Source organism: Eretmochelys imbricata, chromosome 1 (genome assembly GCF_965152235.1).
Source record: "Eretmochelys imbricata isolate rEreImb1 chromosome 1, rEreImb1.hap1, whole genome shotgun sequence".
Classification (NCBI taxonomy): Eukaryota; Metazoa; Chordata; order Testudines; family Cheloniidae; genus Eretmochelys; species Eretmochelys imbricata.
The window spans coordinates 275,734,386-275,756,430 of NC_135572.1; the positions used below are offsets into that span (position 1 = coordinate 275,734,386).

The following is a 22,045-nucleotide window of genomic DNA, read 5'->3' on the forward strand; positions in this document are numbered from 1 at the left end:
ACACACATTTCAAAGAACCTCAGTTACTGCACAGGGTGAGTAACCTTCTCTTCTTCTTAGAGTGATGTCACTATGGGTGTTCCACTTATAGGTGACAAGAAAGCAGTGCCCCTAATTGGAAGGCTGGGGTTTCAGAGCAACATTTACTGCTGATGATAAGACAGCATGTCCTAAGAGAGTGTCTGCATCATGCATAATAGCATAGTGATGGGCAAAAGTGTCGGTTGATGCCCATTTAGCAGCTTTGCAAATGTCAGCAATGGGGACATTATTGAGAAAAGCTATCGAGGTGGATAGTGAACATGTGCAATGTACTCTAATTGCAGTAGGGGAGTGTCTATTGTGGAGTTTGTGCAAGGGGTCCCTGAAGAGGGATCGGGATGAGGGGGTGGCAGTGCAGGATAGGAAGGGGATGAAGTATCCTTCCTTGACTATCTTTAGAACCCACTTGTCCAAGATGATTCATCTCCATGATAGGAAAAACAGAGCTAGTCGGTCACCAGACTGGTGGGATGTCAAAGAAGGTGGGTATGTGCGAGATGTAGCCCACTGCAGAATGCTGTCTAAGTTTGGACGGAGGCCTTTGTTTTCAGTGCCGGATGTCATAAAAGTGCCATTGAGGAGTATACTGCAGTGGTCGTGATCACCGGGGGGGAATGATACTTCCACGGGCATCTTTTCGGCACTGGCATGTAGATGCTGAAGGACTGGAGAGTAGTTTGGGAGTCTTTAAGTGAGTGCAGGGAATCATCTAGGTGCATCGAGAATACTTTTTCACCCTCAAAGGTAAGTTTTCCACAGAGGTTTGTACATCCTTAGGAAAGCCCGAGAGGTGGAGCCATGAAGAATGCCTTATGACCACACCAGTTGCAATGGAGCGGCAGTAGTATCTGCAAAGTCTAATGCGGCTTTTAGGTTTGTATATGCTAGGAAGCATCTCTCAGATATTAGGGTCTGAAATTGCTCTTTCTTGGCCTCCGGAAGGTCACAACAGAGTTCCTCCAACTTGGAATAATTTAAGTACAGTATTCAGAGTAGCAGTCGTGTTAGTCTGTATCCGCAAAAAGAAAATGAGTAGTTGTGGCACCTTAGAGACTAACAAAATTTATTTGAGCATAAGCTTTCGTGAGCTACAGCTCACTTCATCCGATGCATGTAGTGGAAAATACAGTGGGGAGATTTATATACACAGAGAACATGAAACAATGGGTGTTACCATACACACTAATGAAAGTGATCAGGTAAGGTGAGCTATTACCAGCAGGAGAGAAAAAAAAAGTACTGTAGAATTTCAGATTTATGAATACTGGAGTTATGAACTGACCAGTCAACCACACACCTCATTTGGAACTGGAAGTACGCAGTCAGGCAGCAGCAGAGACCAAAAAAAAAAAAAAAGGCAAATACAGTACAGTACTGTGTTAAATGTAAACTACTAAAAAAACAAAGGGAAAGCAGCATTTTTCTTCTGCATAGTCAAGTTTCAAAGCTGTATTAAGTCAGTGTTCAGTTGTAAACTTTTGAAAGAACAACCATAATATTTTGTTCAGAGTTACGAACATGTCAGAGTTATGAACAACCTCCATTTCTGAGGTGTTCATAACTCTGAGGTTCTACAGTCACTATATTTAGCCATCAGAGCTCGTAGTACAAAATTCAGAATTGAAGCATGGCTGATGAATACGCCTTGCATCCAAATAAGTCTAAGCATTTCCAATCTCTGTCTGGATGGCTAGACTGGGATTGGTATTGACGGTCTCTTTCTCTTACACCACACTGACTACCAGAGAATTAGGGGTGGGCTGCGAGAATAGAAATTCTGCATTTTTTGATGGAACATAGTATTTTTTGTTGGCACGTTTGAAAGTCAGAGGGCTGATGGATGCTGCCAGAGCACTTCCGTGGTGTTGAGAAGAGCCTCATTTATTGGTAGTGAGATCTTGGAAGAAGAGGGTGTGTGCAGACTATCAAGCAGCTTATGCTGCTTGTTGCTGACTTCCTCCAAAAGGAATCTGAAGAGAGTCTGAAATCCTGTGGAATAACTCTTAAAAATGTTTGAAGTTGTCATCAGTCATAGGACGTGGGAGCACGATAGCCTCATCTGGGGAAGAGGAAGAGAAATGTAATGTTGGTGTAGCTTCCTCCTTCTGTTCCTCCTCCTGTTCTTCCTCAGGCAGTACTGGCGGAGGCTCAGCCTCCAGAAGGCGAGAGACCAATGAAGAAGGGAGAGGTGTAGGTCTCTGGTTTTGCTCCATGAGAGGTTTCCCAGATTGTGCCCAGTACCTGACCCAAAGGTCCCCATATGGCCAGTGTAAGGGAATGGAACATGTGGTTTCATCCATGGTGGTCCGTACCAAGGTTGTGGACCAGATGTAGATTGTGCGTAGTGAGGATGAGTAGGTGGAACTTGTCTGGCAGATGAGGGTGCAATGGAGCCCTCCTCCTTCTCCTCTTCTTCCTCTTCATCACTGGAGAAGGGAGGTGCCATCCTTGGGGGAGAAAGGAAGGGAGCATCGTGAGTCTGGAGAGGAAGGTGGAAGTGGGTGGAGGTCACGTCTAAGGAGAGGGAACTCAGGAATGTCAGATACCAGCAAGTTTTTAGGATATCTGAAGTCTTGTGGAGGGGGAAAAAGCATCATCGGTGCTGATGTGTGACTCAATGCTGAAGGAGGGATGTGCTCCCCTGAAGAGTCAGTAGATGGAGCAAGAGGCTTGGCCGGTGCTGATGACTTTGCCAGTGTGGACACTTTCTATGGCCTGTCTCGGTCTTCAGAACTGCAAGACAGTTTTTTCATTTTGGTAGGAGAAGTACTTGGATGGGCCCTGGAGCTATGTCCCCTGTCAGATGATACTGAAGCAACTGACTTCTCAGTGGATGGTGTTCTGGCAGGCTGTGCCTCAAAGTGTGAGGAGGAAGCCCATTTCTTTCAATCCAAGCAAGAAAGCGAAGACTTTCTCTCCCAGGGACGCAGGGAATGAGGATTGGCAGATGATCTGGCAGAGCGCAAAGGCCTCACAGGAGGAAAGTCTGGGCTTGGGTCCGATGCCGATTGTAGTGATTTCTCCATGAGGAGAAATTTTAACTGAATTTCCTGGTCTTTACTGGCTTTGGCTATCAGGCCAAGGCAGTGGGAACACTTTTGTGGGACGTGTCCCTCTCCCAGACAGTGAATACACTGCAGGTGGCCGTCTGGTACTGGGAAGGCGACCACGCAAGAAACACACCTCTTAAACCTGGGTGATCTGGGCATAATTGTGAGGGAGAAAAAAGCTTCCTGGGTGGGAAGGATGGGAAGCGGAGAAACGAAAACCTAAACTATGAAATAACTGTAAAAGTAAAGTTACAACAATTTTTTTAAAAAAGAATTTAGATAGAAGAAAAGAGAAGGAAAAGAAGAAAATACTAACTACACTACAACTAACAAGTAACGCACTATCTACTGAGGGAACAGGATAAGCAGGCTCTGTTGCGGATTCCATCCCAGACCAAAGGCAGCAGAGAAGGAACTGGGGGCAGTTGGACAGCACAGCACTACATATACATCCTGCGAGACGGGGGAGGTGTGCATGTGTGGTCCGACAGGCACTGCTGATGAAGATCTCCGATCCCAAGCACAGGGGGTGCTGCCACGCCTACAAGTGGAGCACCCATATGTATATCACTCAAAGAAGAACCATTAAGCTTCCATCAGGTAGACTTGAGGAAAAAAATTGTCCTCATCAGTCTATCAACAGTTTTATGAGACTTTATACTAATGTTTTGGCATCTACTATCACAATAGTTGCCCCAGGCCAGCTTCTCCTCACAGAACACCAAGGTTTACAAATAACCTGAAAAAAATGAAGAGAGGCAGGAAATCCCTAGAGGGCCAGTGGTTAAATTGTCATGCTGAGTCTGACTGACCAACAGATTTTTTAACATGGTATGCTGTATCTGTTTTTATTTAATGCAGTGTTGGTGTAGCCATGTTGATCACAGAATATTAGAGAGACGAAGTGGGTGAGGCAATATATTTTATTGGATCAACTTCTGTTGGTGAGAGAGACGAGCTTTCAAGCTACACAAAGCTCTTCTTCAGGTCTGGGAAACGTACTCTGGGTGTCACAACAAAATACAAGGTGAAAAAGATTGTATAGCATAAGTAGTTTCAAGGGTCCATTCACGGTCACGTGGCCTGTCAACACCTCTCCAGTCATTGGGGAAACAGAAAGCTGGGGGTCAGGGGTTTAGTGGGTTACAGATTGTTGTAATAAGCCATAAATCCAATGTCTCTGTTCGGTCCATGATTTTTAGTGTCCAGCAAAGTTATCAATTTAAGCTCCCAGGCTCATCTTTTGAAGGTGTTGCAAAGGTTTCCTTTAAGATGAAGACCGAGAGGTCAGATATAGAATGATTGCTTTGTGAAAAGTGTTCCCCCATAGGCGATTTGGTATTTTCGTCAGATTTCAGAGTAACAGCCGTGTTAGTCTGTATTCACAAAAAGAAAAGGAGTACTTGTGGCACCTTAGAGACTAACCAATTTATTTGAGCATGAGCTCACGAAAGCTCATGCTCAAATAAATTGGTTAGTCTCTAAGGTGCCACAAGTACTCCTTTTCTTTTTGGTATTTTCGTCTTTCATCATTTTTCTGTGAGAGTTCATTTGGGAGCATAGTGATTGTCTAGTTTCACCCACATAGTTGTTATTGGGGTATTTAGTGCACTGAATGAGGTACACCACATGTTGTGATAGGCATGTGTAGAATCCCTGGATTTTGAAAGGTGTGTTATGGGGAGTGTCAATCATCGTAGCAGTGGAGCTATGTCTACAGGTTTTGTATCAGTTGTTCTGACAGAGTCTGGTCAACATCCTGGACTCCACGATCAGCTTCAGCAATGGAACCCTACAGACAACTGCATACAAGAAACCCACAGATCACTACACCTACCTTCACAGATCCAGTAAACACCCCAAACACACCAAGAAATCTGTTATCTACAGCCAGGTACTCAGATATCACAGAATATACTCCAAGGAGAAAGTCCAGGATATATACCTGTAATGGGGGAGGGTCCCAGAGTTTGGGCTGCAACCCAAGCCCGAATGTGTACACTGCAGTTAAACAGCCCTTTAGCCCGAGTCAGCTGGCATGGGCCAGCTGTGGGTGTCTAATTGCAGTATAGAAGTACCTTCTGAGTACATTTCCCAGATCTAAAGAAGAGCTTTGTATAAGCTCAAAAGTTTTTCTCTCACTTATAGAGGCTGGTCCAATAAAAGATATTACCTCACCCATCTTGTTTTTATTTAAGACAGTCTTGCTGGGGACTTGGAAACTGGTAGTGAGGTCACAATCACTCTTTGGATGCCTCCAAGAGAAACTGAATGCTGATCACAAGTGGGGTAACAACTTGAGTATACTGTCATGGACAAAAAATGTACCAATCCACCTCCTCAAAAAGTTGATGGTAAGAGCCAAAAAGGACAAAAGGAAAGCCCAAATGACTGGAGGGTCCAAAGCTAGATGTAAGGATACATGTAGTCTTTATATTAAAAAGTGCTGGGAATCTGGTGGAGCTTATGCAAAGGATATAGCTCTTGGCAAAGGTGGAGAAGGGAAAAATTAGACAAATCTACTGTGATGAGCATTTTTAGTTTTCTGTTGTATGTAGAAGGAAGTGTTTGTAGCCAAACAACGAAGATATAAAGTTTATAATCATGCTATTGTGGAGGCCTGAGACCTGATCAAATATGCCCCATATTAAACCAGCCTTGGGTGAAACTCAGGGAGTTCACCACTAAAATTGGAAAAAAAAAATATTAAGATAAGCTCTGACCAGCATTTCAATACTGACCATCTGCATAAACAGAGAAGGTCACAACTAAGTTTATCTTTCATGTCTAAATTGTAAATGTAAAAACTTGGGCAGGAAGGAGGACAGGTAGGTGCCAGTATGTAATTGGTTAAATTTTTGTTATTTAGGAGTGGGGAATAATGTGATAGGTTTAGTAAATTTAATGGAGGTAGCTAGTTTTACCTATATAATGTAAATGAAAAAAATGCTCTTTGGGAACCATTTCTGGGCTGCAGTTCAACATCAAGCTGCCAGAACTCTGACTCCTCTATATGACCATGACGTGCAGAGGCATCGCTGGGAACCCTTAGATTAGTGGATCCTCCCTGGCCATTGGGTGAAATTTGTCTGTATATTGGGAGTGGTGAGCATAAGAGATTTGCTTGGTATATGTATTCTGTGAGTGTTGCTAATAAATAGGTGTTTAGAGCACAGCTGTATAAAGCTCTTTCACTGGGAAAAGGGGTGGGTACTTAAATTGATTAGGTTTCTTCCTGAGCCCTGTGGGTAAAGATACGTACCTTACACCCTGAACCCTAGGAAGGAAAAGGGTGGGGGTGCCTAAATTGATTGGGTCATGCCTTGAGCTGTGGGTAGGGTATAGGCAGGGTGCCCTAAATTGAGCAGGTAACAATTGTGTACATCAATGCTATTTTGATTGTACAAATCTCTATTAAAAACCAATAATGTAAGAAAGAAAGACTAATTGATATCATCTCTATTTTAGTTTGACCAAAAAATTTTAGCCTTGAAGAAAAAGAGGGTTTTTTAAAAATCAGAATATCATACCTCAGTTAATGGAGAGGCCAGATCTGGAACAATACACAGCAAAGCTTTTACTTCAGACAAACATTGCTTAAGCATTTCCTATAACAAAATAGGAAAAATCAATGCTGTATTTTACGTTTTATGCTATGAACTATTAGAGAGGATTTTTAAACATTCTTTTTCATTGCCTCACAATTATGGGGTTATTTGTTGTTTTGACAGAATTCAAAGTGTGGGAATGTTTATGTTCCATTTTTTAATACTGCAGAGAAGTGATGCTCAGACATCCTTAAATGTATAAAGTACCAGACTTATAGTATCCACAGTAAATTCATGCTGGTCTTTTCTATAGCAACCCAAGGGCATAATCCTGCAGTCCTTACTCAGGCAAAACACCAATTGACTTGAGGAATGAGCAGGGCCGTCTCTAGGGGAATGCGGGGCCCGGGACAACACCTCCCCCCAGCCCCCTCACCGCCCCCATTCCACCCCTTTCCCCAAGCCCCCGCCCTGCCTCTTTCCAGCTTCCACCTCCTCCCGCAAGCGACACCAGGAGCTGGTGAGGCGGAGCAGAGTGGGGCAGCCTGGGGCCGAGTTGCTCGTTGCTGCTAGTGCCAGGCCCCCTGCTAGCCCCTCAGGCCACCCTGGACCCTGTGTCCCGAAGCACGGGGCCCCCCAAAGCATGGGGCCCGGGCAGTTGCCCCGGTCCGTCCTATGGACAGCACAGCTCTGGGAATAAGCCCCCAATAAGTGTACTTCTGCCACACATTTACTGGAGACATTAGAGTTAAGCAGATAGGAAGAAGATATTTATGTACATGTAACATACAAAAGAAATGCCACAACCAATTAGCATTCCAGACTGTGGTTTTCAGATCACTGACTTATTTACTAATGAAAGTTTGAACAAAAACCTTCAGCTAATCAGAAACAGTCACTAAAGGACAGCTCTGTCTACCTCCTAAAAACACTGTATTCTCTGATTGGCTGAAACATCATTTGTTCTCCAAGCCAGTCAGAATACAGCTTTTCAATAATGGCACAGTGAGCAATTGTCACTGTTTCACAGCACCCATCAAGAAAAATGACAGCATCTACATCATTAATCATTTCATATAATAGATATAAAGAGAACAGTGTCACATGATAAATGTCTCCCACTTTGAAAATAAACGTCTTCTTTTCCTCGGCATTTATCAAGCAGCAGTTATGCTGTAGCGATATTCTATTCCATTGACATTATCTCAAAGAGACCACATGGAAATCCTGAAATTGCCTCTTTTGTATTTATTTATTTCTGTCACAGAGACATATTCAGCCTTGCTAATAAAAAGAGAGAGCATGGTGGTATAGAAAAAATGAAAAGAAATTCCTTGCCAGTTTTAGTCCTACTCAGTTATTGGAAGTTTCTCTTTTTAGAATCCAATCACTGGCCATTCTGCACTGAAGATGTATAAGCTATTTTGTCAAAAGAGCTTTCGTGTTCATCTGCATATTAGTATAATACCATGGCCAACATTTTCAAATATGGATCACTAAAAAAAGTTAGGTGCTTACAGCCATATTTAGACATCTGAGAATGTGGCCTTTATTTTCAAGGAAGCTGAGCATATTTTATGTCAGGCACACCTGACAAGAAAGAAAAAAAGTTACAAAGTTAAAGATTAGGTGATGTGGGTTAAAATGTTTCAACCTTCCTTGAAGTAGTTGAGGGAGGTCTCAGTTTTTGTCTTTTCTTCCAACTTTCCCATTTCCTCAAAAACAAACATGTAAGACATCGGACTATCAGATGTATTTAGAATCCTGGGCATAATTTGTCCTCACTTACTTCTGTTTTTTCATCAAGTTGCACCTTTGCGAGATTAATTTTGGACTTTTTTGAAGGCACTTGTTTCTGTCTTTCACTTTGTACTTGTAAAGGAAAACTTGTAGATGACTGCACCAAAATTTCAATGCGCTGTTTCACATTAGACAATTTCTCACGTAAGGAAATAATTCTAAAAAAGAATAATGTTGTATCTGTTACAAAATGCAGTTATACATTTGGCAATGCTTTGATGTTACTTTTATTTCCATACATAAACAAATTGACATGAGTTGTTTCTCACATAGTTTTGCTACGATGGTTTCTTTCATTTCAAGCCTGATCCTGCAGTTTTGCAAAAACCAAGCTTTCACTGAAGACAATGGAAATATGAAATGTGAAGAAATGCAGTATTAGGCATTTTGTGATTTAAAAGAACCACAACAAAAATGGTGAGAGGAAACATACTTCAAAAATAATATTTTCTCCTTTATGCCATTGCCATTCTGTTGCCTTTGTTGCTATGTTATGTGTTTTGTATGCCAGAACACACCAGGTAAGTTTAACAATTTGATGATCTGAGTTGAATTTGAAATAATACATAAAATATTACTATAGTTGTATAACAAAATTCTGAACTTTGCCAGGCAGGGATACCTCTTACCTACAAGACTATTTCCTTCACAATGTTCTCCAGTGCTTCCTCCAGTTCAGTTCTGCATAGCTCAAACAATACTGCTTCTATTACTTTCCTTGGGACTCTATCCACAGTCTGATATATCTCAAAGTTTACTGATATTCAGCCTAAAATTTATTTTACCTAATTTTATCGCATTACTCCTAGCTATTCCCCCTTGTAGCACCCTATACAACTGATCTCTGTCCTTAGTATTTATAGCCTTCAAATACTAAGTTATATTTCTGAGCAGTCATCATTTGATCAAGACACAAATTATGCATACAGTAGACATTACACACATAATATAGCATGTAGTAATATAACAAGGTCTGTGATTAATTACCTAGTCAGTGGAATCCACAAGTGACCAGAAAACACATTGACTGAATTGAAAGTCTTGATGCTGACAATCTTGACATACTTTGTATTGTAAGCATAAAACAGCAAAACCTGTAAAGAAACCTTAGATTGTCAACTCTTTGGTGGAAGGAGTTGTTTCTTTCTATATAGCTATTTGTACAGCATCCAGACTATTGTAGGTGCTACCACTAAGTAAGTAAGTAATTTCTGTGGGTTTGAAAGATTATGCCACATGGCATGACCACCCCGAATGCACCCCGACTTCCTGACCCCATTAAACCACACATTCCAAAACCCAGAGAGTCTTCACCCCATGCAGACTGAACATAGGGCTTCTACCAAATGTGGGTTAGGGGACATGTTACTATTGAAGCTTCTTCCCTGCCCTGGTGTGTGTCAGTCATTTTATTATATCGAACTATTATGGTCCATATAGCAAGCACAATCACCCAGTCTATGGAGTAATACCAACAAGATGAGTTAGGTCAACTTTAGTCCTACTGAATTAATTTGCTTTTGTGATTGAAAATTTATTTCTTAGCAATAGATGAAGATTTTTGGTCCATACACAGGCAATTTCAGGTGTGTGGCATCATGCACTGTATGTATATAGGATTTATACAAGTTTCAGGTACTGCACTTAAATGCACTTTGTTATTTTTAATAAAAATCTCCAATCCAACTCTTTTTTCATTTTGTAATTATACCATAGTCTCCATATCTTTCGTTCTTTTCTCCAGAGATGGAATGTACCACTGGATGCAAAGTTCCTTGTTTGGAGCAATCGTTGCCTTCTTGTCTAGCTGAATGTCTGTGTCTGTGCTAAAAGAAACAGGGGAAGCTATTCTCACTGTGGACTTCTTATGTGGGGCTCCAGGAATTTCTGGAGACACCTGAAAAACAAATGTAAACCAAAATAATGATTTATAATTTTTTTCCAATATAAAATAAGCTTGGCTAAGCAGTTAGTTTTAGACCAGTGGTTTTCCACCTGGAGTACGTGGACCCCTGGGGGTTGACAGACTATGTTTAAGATTTGCAAAAGGGTCCACACCATAATTCAAAATTTTTTAAGGGTCCGCAAATGAAAAAAGATTGAAAACCACTGCTTTAGACAATCTACACTGTCTTTTTAGTCCCATTATAACATCTACTGCTGTATAAATATACTACTTTTATTTATACTGCATCTGACGAAGTGGGTATTCACCCAGGAAAGCTCATGCTCCAATACGTCTGTTAGTCTATAAGGTGCCACAGGACTCTTTGCTGCTTTTACAGATCCAGACTAACCTGGCTACCCCTCTGATACCTTTTATATAGTTATTCAAGTAAATATGCAGCTTTAAAAGAAGCCACACCCATTTTTCTCAGTTGAGCTTTTTAAGAGTTCACATGGTGAAACATTTTTTACAATGAGTAAACTGAAGAGTTTTTAAAAGTGAAGTAGTTAATCAAAATCTGTACTTCTAAGCTCCAGATGGTTCGTCCTTTCTAAAAATTATATGACATGCTGATCATGTGGAAATCCAGTGCTGAGATACTCAACTCACTTCCATATATGTTAACAACTACAGTAGTGACTTCACCATTTGGCCACAAAAAAATGTTCTTATATGGTCAATGGGTCCTTGGCCACACCGATCCAAAGGATAAAAACACTCTGAGACAATAAGCACCCATGACATACCCACAATGGTCTCTTGGCAAAGTAAAGCAGACTCTGTTCCTGGGGGTACCCCACACTATACATGGTTCCTCAGTGTCTCTGGGTGCTCTGGCTGTGGCCATGAACTCTTCACCATCCACAAAACAAGGCTCTACCTTTAAGATACTTTTGAGCCCTCAATGCCTGATTAAATCCCTGTTCCCAGGCCCATTTTAGAATGTTGTTGTAAGTTTGTTGCATCTCCATGTTAATGTGTATCTGTATAAAAAGATTTCGTTTTTGATATCTCTATGATTTTGCAATATCTAATCTATGTTGTACAGTTTAATTAAGGATTTATAGAAATTTCTTTTTACAGTATATATTTCTAATGTACCACACAGGGCTATGTGGCATATTTTGTTTTTAACTGTACAACATCATTTGTTGTGGTTTACATCACATTGAATCTTTCAGAAGAACGATGACACAGCTCCTCCTGTCAAACTGGAGGGTTGCTGGACTACAGACATTGGTATTTATCAACTCAACTTTCTCAAAATCCTGTAAACAAACTATTGTCTTACAGAGTGACATAAAATGTAAGCATGAAAAATTTTTAAAAGGTACATTTTATTAGAGCATTTTTTGAAATTTTAATGTAATTTGTTTGGATTCTTTGTTCAACAGAGCAGAAAAAAGCTTCAATGGATGAAAAAAAGTTATACAGACATGCATAAATGAGGAGATCCTGAATATAACAATGATACTTTCAATAAGTCATCTACCTATTTGTAGTGAAAAACCGCTGAGGTTTACGTATCAAATTACAGGAACAATTTTTTAAAATAATGCATACAACCTGCTGAATGATTAAAGTTTCTAAAATGTTATTATAAAAATCAATGAAGCTTTGAGCAGATAACAAAAAAATCAAACAATTTTATGCTTGTTAGCTGTCTACAACAGTGAAACTAACTCATGATTATGCTACTTGCACCTGTCACAAACATAACAGTGATCTCTGGAGCTGATTATTCTAGGACAGTGTAACACTAATTATATCAAAAGAAGAGCAGACTGAGTGAAATAATTTTTGATATATGATGGCTGTTATAGATGTCACATATCATATAGTTACAGTTTATTCAGTGGCACAGTTAGCTCTTCATTGCTGGGAACTGGGTAATGCTATGCTGTTTTACATTACAGAAAGTTCACCAATTCTAAAGAGCTACTTTCATAAAAGCAGTTTAAATCAGATGGGTAAGAGAACACATTTTTGCAGGCTTATATGAAAACACTGAAGAATGGACAGTAAGATTAACCATAAAGAATAACCTGTTATTTTAATGTTGTAATGGTAATTGTTATTCCTGTTCAGGTGAAGAGTCGGATGGGAAGAAAATAATGTTTAACTTTACATTGAACCTTCAGAGACTAAAATCAATATATATGGCATTGTTATTGCAGACCCTACACTTCCAACTGTTGAAGCTTGCTGTGAATGATATAATGTGAGTATATAGCTTTATTTAGGTTTGAAGCTTGGAATTTCCTTTAATCAACTATATAAAAACAATCTCCAATTTGCATCTCAAACAAGGGGAAAAACTTGTAGGGAAAGGCTCCAGACCCAGCTTGACAAATAACCACATCAAAGAAGTTATTAGAGTAAGCAGAAGACCTACAGTGAATGGAAGAAGGGATTGATCAGCAAAGAAAGCTACATTTTGGAGGTTAAAAAATGTAGGAATAAAATGACAGTACCTAAAAGTCAAGCTGAATTAGCCCATGTTATGGAAAGTAAATAACAAGAGGTTTTTTAGTTATATAAATACAAAGAAAATAAGGAAAGATGAAGTTGGAACTCTATGCAGTGTGGATAGGAAGGGGATTACGGATAATCTAGGAAAAGGCCAAAATCTAAATGAATGCAATGCCTTAGTTTTCAATAAAGATGATAACATGGAAGCACGGCTGATGAAAATGAGTACATAGAAATGGAAATTACCACATGTGAGTTGGAAGCAAAATTTAAAGAGCTTAATGTGCTCAAATGGGGGCGTGGGGTGGAGTTCTGTATCATTTCCATTCCAGATACTGAAAAAATTGGCAAATGAAATTGTTAATCCAGTAGCAAGGATATTTAATAAATCTATATATTTGTGGGTAATACCATATGGAGAATAGCTAACAGTGTACCTATATTTAAGAAGGGGGGAAAAGTGATCTGGGCAATTTCAGACCTGTTAGTCTGACCTCAGTAGTACACAAGGTTTTAGAGCAAATTGTGAAGGAAAGAATAATTAAATTCATGGAGGTTAATGGTAATGGGGATGTAATGCAACATGGGTTTGCCAAAGGTAAATTATGCCAAACTAACCTGATTTCCTTCTTTGAGAAAATAACTGATTTATTACATAAGGGAAATGCAGTAGATCTAATACACTTGGACTGAAGTAAAACATTTGATATACTACTACATGGGAAATTACTAGCTAAATTGGAGAAGATGGGGATTAGTACAAGAATTGTAAGGTGGATAAGGAACTGGCTAAAGTGGAAAAGGCAACAGGTTCTGCTGAAAGGTGAACTATTGAACTGAAGGGAGATTACTAATGAAGTTCCTCAAGATCAGTCTTGGGACCAATTTTATTCAATACTTTTTATTACTGACCTTGGCACAAATATAAGAGTGTACTAAATTTGCTGATGGTACTAAATTGAGAGGCATCATCAATGCAGACGATGATCAGAATATTATATGGAAAAATCCTGATGACCTTAAAGACCTGAATGGGATGAAATTCAATATTACAAAGTGCAAAGTCATGGACTTAGAGTCTAATAATAAGAATTTCTGCTACAAGCTGGGGTTTATCGTTTGGAAGTGACAGAGATGGAGAGAGACCTAGATATGTTGATCCATCACAGGATGACTATAAGTCAACAGTGTTATAAGCCTCTGAAAAATACTAGTGCAATCCTTGGATGCATCAGATGAGGCATTTCCAGAAGAGATAGAGAAGTCTTAATGCCACTGGACAAGGTACTGGTTAGATCTCATGTGAATACAGTGTACAATTCTGGTCAGGTGCAGAGAAGAGATACTAGGATACTAGGATGGTTTTAGCAGATGGCAGGACAAGGAGTAATGGTCTCAAGTTGCAGTGGGGGAGATTTAGGTTGGATACTAGGAAAAACTTTTTCACTAGGAGGGTGGTGAAACACTGGAATGCGTTACCTAAGGAGGTGGTGGAATCCCCTTCCTTAGAAGTTTTTTAAGATCAGGCTTGAAAAAGCCCTGGCTGGGATGATTTAGTCGGGGATTGGTCCTGCTCTGGGCAGGGGATTGGACTATATGACCTCCAGAGGACCCTTCCAACTCTGATATTCTATGATTCTATGACTGGGGGCATGGAGGGATTATCTTATGAGAGGAGGCTCATAGATTTTAAGGCCAGAAGGAACCATCGTGATTATCTAGTCTGACCTCCTGCACATCACAGGCCACAGAACTTCACCCACCCCCTCCTGAAATAGACCCATAACCTCTGGCTGAGCTACTGAAGTACTCAAATCTTGATTTAAAGTTACAGAGAATTCACCATTTATTCTAGTTCAAACCAGCAAGTGACCAATGCCCCATGCTGCAGAGGAAGATGAAAACCCCCCAGGATCTCTGCCAATCTGACCTGGGGGAAATTTTTTTCTCAATCCCAAATATGTCAATCAGCTAGACCCTAAGCATGTAGGCAAGACCCAGCAGCTGAGACCCTTTTTTTGGAAAAGAATGCTCTGTAGTAACTCAGAGCCCTGCACATCTAGTGTCCAATCTCCGGCCAACATGGATATATTGCTGATAGCAGTCGTAGATGGCCATATGCCATTAGAGGCAACCTCATCATACCATCTCCTCCATAAACATATCTAGCTCAGTCTTGAAACAAGTTAGACTTTGTGCCCCAATAGTCTCCTTGGAAGGCTGTTCCTGAGCTTCACTCCCATGTTGGTTAGAATTCTTTGTCTAATTCCAAGCCTAAACATGTTAATGGGCAGTTTATATCCATTTGTTCTTGTGCTAACATTGGCCCTTAACTTAAATAACTCTTCTTCCTCCTTGGTATTTATCCTTCTGATGTGTTTATAGAGAGCAATCATATCTTCCCTCAGCCTTCTTTTGGTTAGGCTAAACAAGCCAAGCTCCTTAAGTCTCCTCTCATAAGGTAGGATTTCCATTCTTCTGAGCATCCTAGTAGCCTTTCTCTACACCTGTTCTAGTCTGGATTCATCTTTCTTAAACATGGGAGACCAGAACTGCACTCAGTATTCCAGATGAGGTCTCACCAGTGCCTTGTATAATGGTAATGACAATTCTCTGTCTCTACTGAAAATATCTCACCTGATCCATCCTATGGATGCACTGGCCTTTATCACAGCTGCATCACATTGATGGCTCATAGTTTGACCAATACATCCATGTCTTTCTTTTCCTCTGTCACTTCTAACCGATACATCCCCAGCTTATAACAGAATTTTTTGTTGTTAGTCGCTACGTGAAAAGTCATGACTATTAAATATCATCCCATTTCTGTTACTCCAGTTTTCAAGGTCCTCCAAATCTTCTTGTATGATATTCCGGTCCTCCTCCATATTGGCAATACCTCCCAACTTTGTGTCATCCACAAATTTTATTAGCACACTCCTATATTTTGTGCTAAGGTCATTAATGAAAAATGTTAAATAAGACTGGTCCCAAAATCAATCCTTGAGGAACTCCACTAGTAACCCCCTGCCAACCTGACAGTTCACCTTTCAGTATGACCTGCTAAGGTCTCCTAACCAGTTCCTTCCCCATCTTCTCCAATTTAACTAACAATTTCCCATGCGGAATTGTATCAAATGCTTTACTGAAATCCAGGTAAATTAGATTTACTGGATTTCCTTTTTCTAGAAAATCTTATCTTCTCAGAGAAAGATATCAGGTTGGTCTGGCACAATCTATCATTTGTAAAACCATGTTGTATTTTATCCCAATTACCTCTATGTCTTTAATTACTCTCTCAAAATTTGTTTTAAGACCTTGCATACAGTTGAGGTCAAATTAGCAGGCCTATCATTTTCCAGATTACCCTTTCCCCCCCTTTTTTAAAATATAGGTATTATATATGCAATTCTCCAATCCTGGGATATGACCCCCGAAGTTTATGGATTCATGAAAAATCCTTGCTCTTGGTCTTACAATTGTTTGTGTTTTGCTTCAGCTTTCACCTCGGATATGGTAATTTCTACTTCCACACTCTTGCTCCCATCAGCCACCCTGCCATTGCCCCTGAACTCCTCATTACCCTTATTAAAAACTGAGGCAAAGTATTTGTTTAGGTGCTGACCCATACCTAAATTATCTTTAATATCCGCCCCATCCTCAGTGTTTAGTGGTTCCACTTCTTTACTTGTTTTCTTTTTATTTATATAGCTACAGAACCTTGCACTATTGGTTTTAATTTCCTTTACAATGTCCCGTTCTGCTTAGCTTTTGATAGTTCTCACTTTATCCCACACTTTCTGATCCATCTTTATCCCACCTTGCTGATCCATCCCTTCTTCCACTCTTTGTAGGCTTTCTGCTCTCTCTTAATAATCTGTTGAGATGCTTGTTCATCCAGTTTCGTCTGCAATGCTTCCCTATGAGTTTCTTCCCCTTGCTTTGGATGCAGGCTTCAGATAGTTTCTGCAATTTTGACTTACAGTAATTCCAAGCTTCTTCATATTCAGATGCTTGACCTCTTAAGTTCAGTCAACTTCCCTTAATATTTAAAAGTTCCTTTTGCAATCATGGAACCTAGTTCCAGACCTATTTTTGTTTCTCCTGGAAGTGTTTGGCTTATTTAATCTAGCAAAAAGAAGGCTTAGAGGGTATATGATTGCTCTTATTGGGGAAGGTGGGGGGGAAGAAGGGAGAACAAACACCAGGGAGGGTAAAGGGCTATTTAAGCTATAGGACAATGTTGACAACAGACTAAATGGATATAAACTGACTATAAACAAATTCAGACTGGAAATCAGAAAGTTACTAATCAAAGGAGTAAGATTCTGGAACATCCTTACAATAGGAGTTGCGGGGAGAAAAAACTAGATTATTTTGAAGTGAGAGATGGACACATGTATGAGTGGGATTGTATGATGGAGTTGTTTGTGATGGCGGAATACACGGCTCAGCAGACCTGGGTGGGTCTCTTCCAATTTATATATTATGTTCTTAAAAGTGTATGCTTCAGGGCTTCAGCTCGCCACCTGTAAGGTTCAAGAGAGGACATCCCTCACCCTTGCAATGTATTCTTGGGTGGTTTTGTTTGGTCTACTTCCCCTAAAGCATCAGAGATGGTCATGTCTGGAGATGGGATACTGTATGGGTGGGCCAGGGCTCCAAAGTGGCATTGAGCATTCTCTCTCTTAGATGCTTGGCTGGCTTATTCTTGCTCACATGTTCAGAGTCTAACTGATCACCATATGTGGGGTTGGGAAGGAATTTTCCTCTAGATTAGACTGGCAATGACTTTGGGGCTTTTTCTCCTTCCTCTGCAGCATGTTGTGCAGCTCACTCACTGAGATAATCTGGGTATATTTCATTTATCAATTCCCTGCCATTGCAGGGCCTTGGGCCTTGGTATATGTCAGTCCCTCCCATGCGCTGCCTGATTCACATAATAGTTTAGGCTCTTGTGGACTGTAATACTTTGGATTTATTGTGTAGGTGCTGGGTTGTGTTGGTGGCCTCTGATATGCAGAAGATCAGGGTAGATGATCTGGTGGTCACTTCTGGCCTTAAACTCTATGACTGTGAGATTTGGACTGGACTAGTTGCCATGTTTGTTTGCAACCCTTCAGTCCTGAAAGGACTGACTCTAAAACTACTAACTCAGCTGGTCTAATAAGCATATTTACAATTGTAACACACATTTAAAAATAAGTTAAACCTGGAATTAAACACCTCTGCAGTGTCCTCTTTAGACAAATAAATAGAATTCATTTTTTGAATGAAATGTTTCATAATATTGTATGTAACATATAGAATATATATAAAACATATACAATTCTGACAGGATAGAAGGTTTGTACAATCTGAATATGTATTAGGCATTGGGTATTTTTGGTGCGATGCATGGGGATTTGACCAAGGGATAAGACAAAAATATTGGTCTTCTATCAAATAACACTGAAATTTTCTTTAGCTTTTTATGAAAATTTCCCTTCAAAATAACATTGTTTAATTGCTACTGTTTTCCATGCTATAGACACAATGTACATTGGATGTAATTCACTCCTGTGCAGAGGATCAGCACAAAAGCCTGTGCAACAATTAATTCCTCAAAATAAGGCTTGAGTAGGACTTAAGTGTTGCATGGGCTTTGTGCTGGCCCTGTGCAGTGGTGTGAATGTCACCCTTGTAGAAGAGCTGGTAAGAAACAGAAAATTTGGAGAGTCCATGAAGCTCTTCATGCATGATGAGTGCAAAGCATGTCATGCAAGTGGGACAGGGAAAATAATTTTTAAAACATACCTTTACAGGAATAGCAGCCAGACTAACACCTGGTTTTTCTAAAACCTGCAGCTGTTTTGGAAAATCTTCAAGACAACAGGTTGAATATATATACAGATGTTTTTTTAGGAAAAAATGCATTTCTGCTAAACGTAGAACAATTCCTGTATCAAAAACAGAAGTGAACAGTGCATCTTCCATAGAAAATGGTCCAGGTGTTGATTTGGAGACAGCTTTGGAAAGAGAAAATCTTCATTAATTTACCATTTGCTATTTAGAAATATAGACTTTCTATGACTGCTTGACGTTTATAAATCCAAATCACATAGTAAATTTAAATAAATTCAGCAAAAATCTATAAATATTTTTTTCAGAATTACTAAACTGATGGTTCTTAATTATTATTGTTTATTTGATTTGTAGCACCTTGAAGCCACAGTCATGGACCAGGGCTGTCTGTAGCTGAATACACATAACAAAAGTAGCTTAAGAATCCTTACAATTCTGTGACAGACTAGAGCACCCACCTCCCAGTTGGTGCTTGCAGAAAGAAAAACTTTCTGAGGTGATTTTAAGAGTTGCTCAGTGGAAGGAAGAATCCATCTCTCTCAGGAGCTCAGTTAGGGGCTTACCCCGAGACAACAGCTGCGGAGGACCAAAACCACCCCTGGAGCCTGGCATGTAATGTTGTTTTTAAGTGCAACTCTCACTATCATCTTGACAATCAAATGTTTACTTAGGTCTCCGTAATTAAAAAGAAAGTTTGAAAATGAAATAGGTTACTGAAATAATAATGAGAAACCAATTTCAAGAGACTTATTTGGTGATGCTAAAGAGACATAATATGGTATCCTGAGTCTATGTTCATTTACATTGGTTTTACACTGGCATAACCCCATTGACTGAAGTTTCTCCTGATTTACACAGTGCAGAAGAGCTCAGAATCAGGCTCAGTATTAGGTACTTTGGAGTTAGTTTCAGAGAATAACTCTAATTCCCCTGGCATCAAGAAAAAAGTAAAATTGACAGTTCATACCAAAGAGATGGCTCATATTATATCTTATTAAGTAATTATGGTAGCGGATTAAATGGACCCATGTTATAGTTTGTTTCCTCTGGCTGTCCTTGGAGATATTACATGCTGTTCCTTCACTTTCTATTTGGTCCTTTTCACTTTGTATGATTTCTTCATTTTTGAGAGAAGGGGCCACAAGGTTTTTATAGCGAACCTCATATCCATATCCATCTGCAAATGCAAAAACAATTAAACCTAACTCACACCCATTTTATTCAACCTTGCAATTTGCAAGTTTAAAAGCTAAGGTGTACTTCACAGGAGAAAGAAACTAAAATGCACACCAAAAGGGAGTTTTATTTTCAATGCTATTTCTGAGTCTTCTGCTGAACTTTGTCATCTGCAGCTGAAATGCCATTTGTGACCCCAGCAATGTGGCAATACAAGGGAAGCAACTATAAAGCCCTTTCCAACCTGCTCTTGTACTTGTTTACCAGCCAGGAGAAAATGTTTTTAACATTCAATATTTTAACATCAGGAGTCAGATTCTGCATGGCCCTTATGTGAACTGAAGCTGGGGTGCGGGTGGGGGGCAGGAGGAGAGGCACATGGCACCTTCAACCTCTTTGCATGGCCCACATGAAGGCCAGGCAAAACTGCAGTTCCTGTGCTCAGGGGAGCACAGTCCCCTGAGGACATGGAGACTGTGGACACAAACTGTTTGGGAAGAAGGAGGAGGAACATACTCCCACCCCTTTCTGTACCAGCCTGGGGAGCAGGCTGTACCCAATAAAGGAGGGGGGGGGACCTCTCCTTGAGCTAGAAAGATCCTGAAAGCAATGACTCTCCCTGGGCCCCCTTGAGGCAGTGTGACTTTTCTTACTCTGGGCTGTGTCTAACAGATGTGAACTAGCGCCAGAGTGCATATAGTTTTCCATGTGATTCTTCCATTATGTCATATTAGGCCATTCCAAATTTCCATATTTTGGCTTATTGCCTTCAGTGGGTCCGATCTTCCCATTGGTAGTGCACAGGCAGACTGCTATGTGGGTGTAGAACACTACTGATGTCAATAGGGTTCAATCTAGGCACAGCAGTCCACATGTGCAATCCACTGCAGGATCAGACTTTGACTTTTCATTTGCACTGTGCAGTAGGGTCTAAACCCAACCTAATAAGACGTTATAACAAAAATCACTCTGTTCCAGTTATTTCTAATTTTCTATCTTTTGTTTAGCCACTTGTTTTACTTAATCCATGACAAACTCAAAAAGCACATTGGCTAATCTTATTTCTTTCTTTTAATGAAACCATTTAAAGGCCAGATTATTTATACAATGTATGGTTCTCTGACCCTCCTTGTAGAACTTGCTCCTGATTTTGCAAGTGCTCTGAATACTGAACTCTATGAAATCGGCTGGGCATCCTGCTCCCACAATACTTGCAAGACCAAGCTCCTTTTTTGTTATTTCAACCCTGAGGACTGATGGCTGGCAGTCTCCTGCATGAAACTCCTTTGCCAACTTCAAAAAGGAATAACTGACTGTAAATTTCAGAGGGCAGCATCTATACTCAGCAGGGAGTGAGCAAAATGATCAGTGAGGCTAACACTCTACCCTGCTACTGCTGTCCTCCAGGGTAAGAAAAACCCTAAGAGCTAGGGAAGTTTCATCAGTTTTGCCAGTCTTGAGCTAAGTAACTAAGACCCAGAAGTGAGAATCATGCACAGATGCTATCTTTAAAGAAGTTATTATTAGCACAAAGCTCTCAGCACAAAAGAGAATGTAATCCTCACAATGCAACAGTAGACATGGAGTAGTAAGTATTACACTTCTATTTCAGCACAGAACACAGGGAATCTTTGCATCTGCAGGCCTGGCAGCACTATCTGAACTATGCCTGATTTAGTCTCTTTTCCAATTCCTTGCTGTTTTCAAAGACTACAAAATCTTCCTCTACATTCTTGTCTGTCTCTTACAACCATTCAAAAAAACCTTTGGTATTAATTCCTAGTGGCAATCTCCCAAACAACAGTTTATGCTAATTATGTGTGCATATAGAAAAATAAGTAATGCCTTCATTATTCCCATTTTCATTGTTAAAGATCATTTCATTGTTAATTGTAAAAACAGAATGTACTTAAAATGCCCACACTGTATATAAATGAAAATTTAACAATTTCCCTCATTAGTGCCTCTAAATCTAATATTTTACATGCTGTGTTGCTCATTTTCATTTCAATTCTCCTTTTCTTATTATGGCTTATTACTTCCTTTCTACATCCTCCATTCTCTTTTGTATTCCCTCTCAAAACAACCAGGACAAACACCTGCAACATTTGCTAAAGAAAAAATGATAAGCAATTGTCAGCCGATGGAACTCGTGCCAGACAATT

The 22,045-nt window shown here is 40.0% G+C and overlaps 1 protein-coding gene across 1 annotated transcript in view; it reads right to left on the reverse strand.

Moving 5' to 3' along the window:
* The window catches only part of CFAP54 (cilia and flagella associated protein 54), a 192,905-nt gene that overhangs the window by 2,811 nt on the left and 168,049 nt on the right, over window positions 1-22,045 (reverse strand). The window contains exons 64-69 of the mRNA XM_077807684.1: window positions 19,672-19,881; window positions 18,657-18,868; window positions 10,152-10,337; window positions 9,428-9,534; window positions 8,430-8,598; window positions 6,623-6,700 (exon numbers count right to left, since the gene is read on the reverse strand). Of these exons, the coding sequence (XP_077663810.1) occupies window positions 6,623-6,700; window positions 8,430-8,598; window positions 9,428-9,534; window positions 10,152-10,337; window positions 18,657-18,868; window positions 19,672-19,881 (962 nt within the window). The remainder of the gene's footprint in view (window positions 1-6,622; window positions 6,701-8,429; window positions 8,599-9,427; window positions 9,535-10,151; window positions 10,338-18,656; window positions 18,869-19,671; window positions 19,882-22,045) is intronic.